This window comes from Notolabrus celidotus, unplaced genomic scaffold (assembly GCF_009762535.1).
Source record: "Notolabrus celidotus isolate fNotCel1 unplaced genomic scaffold, fNotCel1.pri scaffold_231_arrow_ctg1, whole genome shotgun sequence".
NCBI classification, from domain to species: domain Eukaryota; kingdom Metazoa; phylum Chordata; class Actinopteri; order Labriformes; family Labridae; genus Notolabrus; species Notolabrus celidotus.
Genome location: NW_023260079.1, coordinates 29,007 through 36,971, shown reverse-complemented (window position 1 = coordinate 36,971; position 7,965 = coordinate 29,007). Strand labels below are relative to the sequence as shown.

The following is a 7,965-nucleotide window of genomic DNA, read 5'->3' as shown; positions in this document are numbered from 1 at the left end:
TGGTGGCAAATATCAGGCGGCGGTTTACACGTGGCGGCAGCTCGCGTAGGCGGCGGCTGCAGGTGTGCGAGGGCCCGTTCATCGCCGCTTGTGGCTTTAATTATTAATATTAATAATATATCTTATGTACGCCTTACAAACCAGAAACTTCCATCTCCAGAAGACATTAAACACACTCAGATATTTGGAGGTAAAATCAACATTATAAACTACTTCATCATGACTGCTCTAAAGCCGTCCTGTTAATATGAAACACAGGATCCCGTCCTGATAAAGAGAGAGTGAGCTGAGGGAGGAGTAACTCACCGTCTCCAGCTGATCCATGAGTTTGATGAGGAACTTTCTGCACTCTGGAGTTTTACTGTCCAGCTTCATGCCCGTCTGCATCGCGTACAGACGACCTGCAGAGACACAGAGAGATAAGAGAGATAAGAGACGTGTTTGAACGGCTCGGTGAAGCTTCTCTACAGCTTTGTTCAAAGGGATGATTGTTTCAATGAATGGAGCAGATTCTCAACAAATGATTCCACTATCATCCCTCACTTCTACATCCTGCGAGCAGAGTCTCCTTTCATGCTTGAAAGAGAAACCCAGAGAGAGAGAGAGCGATACAGCGCTCACACTGTGACTGCATTGATTTTCATCTGATGCTTCATGTTTCATATCGACCTCCTTAAGCCGGTAGTTTACTCCACTTCAGGTGCAGCCTGTCAGAGTGGAAGTCACTCAGAAACACGCTGGTTTGGATTTGTTTTGATTCTCTGCACGGTCTGAACAGAGGAGGACAAAGACGCCTCAGCCTCGCCCCGCGCCCGGCGCCCGGTGCCAGGCTCACCTGCTGCTGAGGTAAGAGGAGGAGCAAGGTGAGCATACTGATGATGTTTGAAGCTTTGAAGGTTAACATGAGGTGAAGAGGAAAGCACGATGAAGATGAACACACATATCTACACAGGTGAGTTTGAGGAGTCACAGTAAAATCAGTGTGTAAACACACAGAGCTGCCAGCACACAAACAGAGCAGGTATCACCTCCTTAATCCAAGTGGACGCTCCTGTGTGTGTTTTCTGTGTTGAGTGCACACACAGCTGAGTCAGCGTTCAGAGTGTGAGAGGAGTGAACCAGTCACAGATTTTGTCTCTCTCTGCAGTCAGGGAGGATTACCAGCTGACACGCAGTCAGATTAGATTACCTCCACAGTTTGATCGTCACAGCAGCGCGAGCAGCGCCGAGTCTGGTGTTGGACAAGAGAGGCCCGGGTCACAACCAGGACTCTGACTCAACATCCAATGACAGGCTGGTTTTTGCTCGGCTCATTTTAACCTTTCTTTTTATTGACAAACAAATCACCAAAATTTTAACAATTCACAGAATTTCTGCAAATGCTTTTTTAACTTGTCTGTAATAATGATAGGAATGATAAAGTTAAAAAATAATAATAAATCAAATTAAATTAAGTTAAACAAAATAAAATAGAATAAAATAAAATAGAATTAATAAAATGCAGTCGATTACAATAGAATGAAATAAAATAAAATACAATAGAATACAATAGAATAAAATAAAATAAAATTGAATAGAATAAAGTAGAATAAAATTAAATTAAACAGAGTAGGATAAAAAAGAATACAATAAATCAAAATAAGAGTAGAATAAAATAAAATGAAATTGAATAGAATAAAGTAGAATAAATAAAATAAAATAAGAATATAATAAAATTAAATTAAATAGAATAAAGTAGAATACAATAAAATAAAATTGAGTAGAATCAAAAATATGATAATTAAATTAAATAGAGTAGGATAAAAAGAAAATACAATAAATTAAAATAAGAGTAGAATAAAATAAAATAGAATAATACAAAATAAAATAGAGTAGAATAAAGTAGAAGATAATAAATTAAAATGAGTAGAATAAAGTGGAAGATAATAAATTAAAATGAGTAGAATAAAGTAAAATATAATAGAGTAGAATAAAGTGGAATACAATAAAATGGAATAAAATAAAACAAAATAGATTAGAATAAAATAGAATATAATTAAGAGTAGAATAGAATAAACTAAAATAGAATACAATAAAATATATATAGAAACTATTACAGATACATACACACTATGTACACATCTATCTTATTAATAGATAGTAGGGATGTAAATTTCAAGTATTTGTCGTGATCTTTGGAAATGTTAATGATAATGATGAATTTCCATTTCAAAAACAAAGCCAAATGTGTTTTTCCCCTGAATCAAATTTTCCTTCACGACACAATGTATATAACTGACAGTATTGAATAGCTATAGATCATATATTCTATTTTATGAATAGATAGTAAGGTGAGTTATTGCACATATGGGCGTGGACTTAGCCTACTGGTTAAGTTGCATGACCATGTAGCGGGTGGCCTTTTTCCCCCACTCTCTCCCAGTTTACTACACTATCCACTGTCCTCTCCTCTATCAATCAAGGTGTGAAAGCCCCAAAAAATATATATATAAAAAAAGTTATTGCACAGATACAATTGCCCCAGGTTATTAAAAACACACACACTCGTGTTTGATGTTCGAGTCCTGCACATCATCAACAGAACAACAGGGCAGCATAACGCGGAGCCTCCACCACGCCTCCACATCAGTCAATATTTCCAAAGAGACAGAATGATTCACATCTGCACCGAAGGAATCAGACACAGCAGCTCCTCAGCTCCACAGCAGCCTGGAAGCGGGACGGCCCGTCAGCCCCGGCGTGGAGCGACAAAGACGGCCTTTGTGCGGTTTCACCCGAACAGTGTAACACTCACTGAGACAATGAGCTGCTCACAGAGAGAGAGAGAGAGAGAGGGCTTTGACAGCAGAGAGGATGTGAGGCCACAGAAACTGAAGGAGCACAACCAGGCTGAGACCGGCCCGCACACGCTCACACTCACAGAGGGGCTTCTCTGGAGCGTGAGCCCCCTGGTGGACGATGGAGGAAGTGTGGGGCTGTTTTCCTGGAACATGGGAATTCAAGTTTCTTCTCACTGAATTGATTGATTAGAGAAATATCAAAACTCCCACTCCCTTCTCCTCAAACATCGTCACCCTGTTCCCTCACTTTGAAATCTCCTCCACTTACGATACATTTGCAAACCAATCCGCCCGGCTCCTTTGATTTCCACGTCCAGTACTTTCTAAGAAAAGCCCAGAATCATTTGTAACTGCAGAGGAAGTCCACTCAGGCCGTCATTTACTGAGATCATCAGGCCTCTGGAGGTGTTTTACACTCCTCTGCACCTCGATTCTGCCTGACACGCACTTTACTAAAGAGAGAAAAACCTGCTGGTGTTGAAAGTCCTCCATTATTCATCTCTCTGAAACAACACGCTGCAGGTGATGGACTGCTCCTGCTGCTGCCAATGCAAGCAGAGAAAGGGGGTCAAGTGTGTTTGTGTTGGAGTAAATCTAACATGTGACGGTTAAATGTGTTCCAGTAAGAACACAGACCCAAAGCAGCTTTCACACATGCGCTCATGGCCAAATTCCACCAGATCCGTCACAGCACCGGATCTAACAGGTTTCTATTCTAGTCAATGTGTTAACTTCCACTGGATCCGCTCCGGCTGCGTCTCTGATCCGGCAGGTCGGAGTCCTCCAGATCAGATACGCAAGATTTCTATTCTTACCGGATGCCGGAGCACGACGCATCAATCTCAACAGAGCAGATGGAGCGGGACAGGAAGTCAGGTTTCACCAAAACAAAATGAAAACATCCGGTTAATTTTTCAGAATAAAACAGTCTGTGTTATCACCAGATCGTATTTCACTTAAAGGTGACATATCACGTTTTTTTCATCAACATATATTGGTCTAAGAGGTCCCCAAAACATGTCTTTAAAGTTTATGCTCAAAAAAACACTTTGAAATCAGATTTTGGTCTGCCTGAAAAACCCTCTTCTTCAGCCCTCCGCAGAACACTCTGTTTTCTCTCTGACCACGCCCCCTCAGGAAGTGGCTGTCCCCTCGGCTCTCCGGCACGTTGATCTAATGTTTACATGTTGTCTGAATATACACGGCTGCTCACAGATCGCGTTACTGCAACCCTCTGAATCTGATCCAGAATCTGATCCTGATGGAGAGGCGCCTGCAGCAGGACCTTTCTGAAGGATTGGTCACAGATTTTGTGTTTCTTGTTTTATTTATCAGTATGTAGACGTGTGTCTTGGTACACAGCTACGAACATGTAGCTATGTGGCTATGCTAATTAGCGCTAGCACTTATCCATGACAAATAAAAATCATCCACTAGATCTTCAAATCTGCAGACGTGGGGAGTCAAACCGACCTTTGTGTTTATTAAGACAGCCTACAACTAGCATGCCTCCCTCCTAAGCTCCTTGTTAGCACACATGTGTGCAGGGAATGAAAAACGGAGGAGGGGTTGAGTTGTATTTTATACAGTCTATGGGCTGAACAAGCTCCGAGCTCTGACTTCCTGTTACAGACCGGATGGCGTTGTGACGTATGAAAAACACTGAAAACTGAAACGGCTGGTTTCAGCACACATTTACAGAAAGGTGGAGAAATCAGAACAGGGGCAGAATGGATTATTTTACTTTTCGGGGGGTTTGTAGACAGGGACACATATTTCAGGTAGAGAACCATTAAAAAGTCCATTGATGAGCGGAGCCAGGCCTGGAGTCAACAGGTCAGAGGTTTTCAGAGGACCAGAAAGACAACATGGAGGAGGAGAGGAGGAGGAGGAGAATCCTTGATTCAGGGATTACAGCGGGGGAAACCTCGGTCACATGACTCCAGCTGTTCGGCGGTCCTGCTCCATGGTGCGTTCTGAAAACACAACCGGTGGGTGTTGACGGACGAGAGTGCACGGAGCCGGACCAGAAGTCCGGTGTCACAGCAAGATGTCTATCCTGTCAGGTGAGGAGGCAGGATGTGACATCATAATTAAATATGAGGGCTGACAAAGCAACAAAGACCGACACTATGATGACAGTTTTTTGCATTTAAATCCACGTGCAGACATCTTCGCCGGTCTCTTCCTGAAGATGATTCTCCTTCTTCAATCAGGGTCAATCAGGTTCCCATTTATCCCAGGACATAACCGTCATCATGTTGCCGTTCATTTGCATCAAACCAACTTCTTGCAGGAATGTTCCTGGGGGGTTTGCAGGAAGGAGTCCAAGGAAAGTCAGGTGCAAAATTTGGTAGTTTGCATGAGGAGTTTGTGCACGAGTGTTTCTGGTTCTTGAGATGAAATCAGAGTAATGCAGAAGAGGGAACTTAAGCTTCTTAGTTCTCTGGGCTTTTTGGTCTCAGAGGTTCTTTAAGAAACGGGAGGGACCTTTATAACTGTAGCACAAATCTTTGCAACTGATTTTTGGGCGGCACAGTACAAATCTGAGCATGCCACATACAATCCTCTCCCTGCAAAAATGGGAGGAAGCAAGCACTGTGCATGCTGTGCGCAGGGTTCCACAAACAGAGAGATCCATCATCCTCATTAAAATTAATCACACTCATTTATAAGACTCTGAAGGTTTGTTCAGCGGGTCCTGCAGAGAGATGAAGCTCTACCAGAGTCACGTCTCTCTAAAGATGGAACCTGATCCTAATGAAGGACTGTGTTTGATGGATTTTATCTCCATGACACTCAGCGAGCGATGTCATAAAATACGTTGATCAGGAAGAATTAACTCCAGGAGAAAGTGGACTGGCAGGGAGCCACGGCCTCCGCGCAGCTCTGACGTCCGTCATGGAGAGTCTGAGCCAATCTGAATCTGGGCCAATGTGGTCTCTCCGTCACCGAGATGACAAGGACGGTATTATGAAGCGGAGTGTCGCTGTGTGTGTCTGTCAGAGGGAGGGAGAGGGGGGGACATGTTCAGACTGAGGGGAGGAGAGACAGCTGTGGAGTCCTGACTGTCAGTGAAGACGTAACGGATCCTCTTCAGGCAGGCAGAGTCCTTCTTCTGAGCCGAATGTGACACCTTTTCTCTTTAGGAGACGCAAGACTGACAAATCAGGATGTTTACTGCAAAGGGCCGGAAGATCTCCATCAGGAGGAACAAGCAACTTCAGAAGTGATGCAGATTTTAAAATGCATCAAATATTTCACATATTAAAAAGCAACAATGGGGAAAAAAACTATGCAAAAGAGGAAAAAGTGTTGCAGAAAGATTTTTATGGTCTCATAAAAACTTAATTAATCAAAATAAAAATGTTCTTTCTTGGAAATTGGCTTCCTGGCTCGACTATGGTGAAGGGTTGGTGCCACATCAAGGATTAAAGAAAAAAAAAGTTGACGAAAAGAAAGATGAATCAGGAAAAAGTATCAAATTTAAAAGATTAATGTCATAATTTACAAAAATAATCTCATAAATTTGTGAAACTTAAGTCATAAAGTAAGAAGATTAAAGTCGTGAAGTTATGAGATTAAAGTCGTTAAATTCTGAGATTAAATTCGTAAAGTTAGGAGATTAAAGTTGTAAATTAAAAAGACTAAAGTCATAACGTTATCAGATTGAAGTCATAAAATCACAAGATTAAAGTAGTTAAATTCTGAGCTTAAAGTCGTAAATTGACAAGATTAAAGTCGTGAAGTTATGAGATTAAAGTCGTGAAGTTAAAAGATTAAAGTCATAAATTAAGAAGACTAAAATCGTAAAGTTATGAGATTAAAGTCCTAAATTAAGAAGACTAAAGTCGTAAAGTTATGAGATTAAAGTCCTAAATTAAGACGACTAAAGTCGTAAAGTTATTAGATTAAAGTCGTAAATTGACAAGACTAAAGTCGTAAAGTTAGGAGATTAAAGTCGTAAATTAAGAAGACTAAAGTCGTAAAGTTATTAGATTAAAGTCGTAAATTGACAAGGTTAAATTCGTAAAGTTAGGAGATTAAAGTCGTGAATTTAAGAGATTAAAGTCATAAATGAAGAAGACTAAAATCGTAAAGTTGTGAGATTTAAGTCATAAATTGACAAGATTAAAGTCGTAAAATTATGAGCTTAAAGTCGTGAAGTTAAAAGATTAAAGTCATAAATTAAGACGACTAAAGTCGTAAAGTTATTAGATTAAAGTCGTAAATTAAGAAGACTAAAGTCGTAAAGTTATTAGATTAAAGTCGTAAATTGACAAGATTAAAATCATAAAGTTAGGAGATTAAAGTTGTAAATTAAAAAGACTAAAGTCATAACGTTATCAGATTGAAGTCATAAAATCACAAGATTAAAGTAGTTAAATTCTGAGCTTAAAGTCGTAAATTGACAAGATTAAAGTCGTGAAGTTATGAGATTAAAGTCATAAATTAAGAAGACTAAAATCGTAAAGTTAAGAGATTTAAGTCATAAATTGACAAGATTAAAGTCGTAAAGTTAAAAGATTAAAGTCATAAATTATGAAGACTAAAGTCGTAAAGTTATTAGATTAAAGTCGTAAATTAAGACGACAAAAGTCATAAAGTTATTAGATTAAAGTCGTAAATTAAGACGACAAAAGTCGTAAAGTTATGAGATTAAAGTCGTAAATTAAGACGACAAAAGTCGTAAAGTTATGAGATTAAAGTCGTAAATTAAGACGACAAAAGTCGTAAAGTTATGAGATTAAAGTCGTAAATTAAGAAGATTAAAATCGTCAAGTAAGGAGATTAATGTCGTTAAATTCTGAGGTTAAAGTCTTAAAGTTATGAGATTAAAGTCTTGAAGTTAAGAGATTAAAGTAAAAAATTAAGAAGACTAAATTCGTAAAGTTAAGAGATTAAAGTTGTTACATTCTTATATTAAAGTCGTAAATTGAGAAGATTAAAGTCATAAATTAACAAGACAAAAGTCGTTAAGTTAGGAGATTAAAGTCGTTAAATTCTGAGAATAAAGTCGTAAATTAAGAAGACTAAAGTATATAGTTATGGGATTAAAATTGTAAATTGACAAGATTAAAGTCATAAATTAAGAAGACCAAAAAACGTAAAATTATGAGATTAA

At 39.1% G+C, this 7,965-nt stretch overlaps 1 protein-coding gene across 1 annotated transcript in view; it reads right to left on the bottom strand.

Moving 5' to 3' along the window:
- The window catches only part of vta1 (vesicle (multivesicular body) trafficking 1), a 56,048-nt gene that overhangs the window by 41,780 nt on the left and 6,303 nt on the right, over nt 1–7,965 (bottom strand). The window contains exon 2 of the mRNA XM_034678786.1: nt 307–401. Within this exon, the coding sequence (XP_034534677.1) occupies nt 307–401 (95 nt within the window). The remainder of the gene's footprint in view (nt 1–306; nt 402–7,965) is intronic.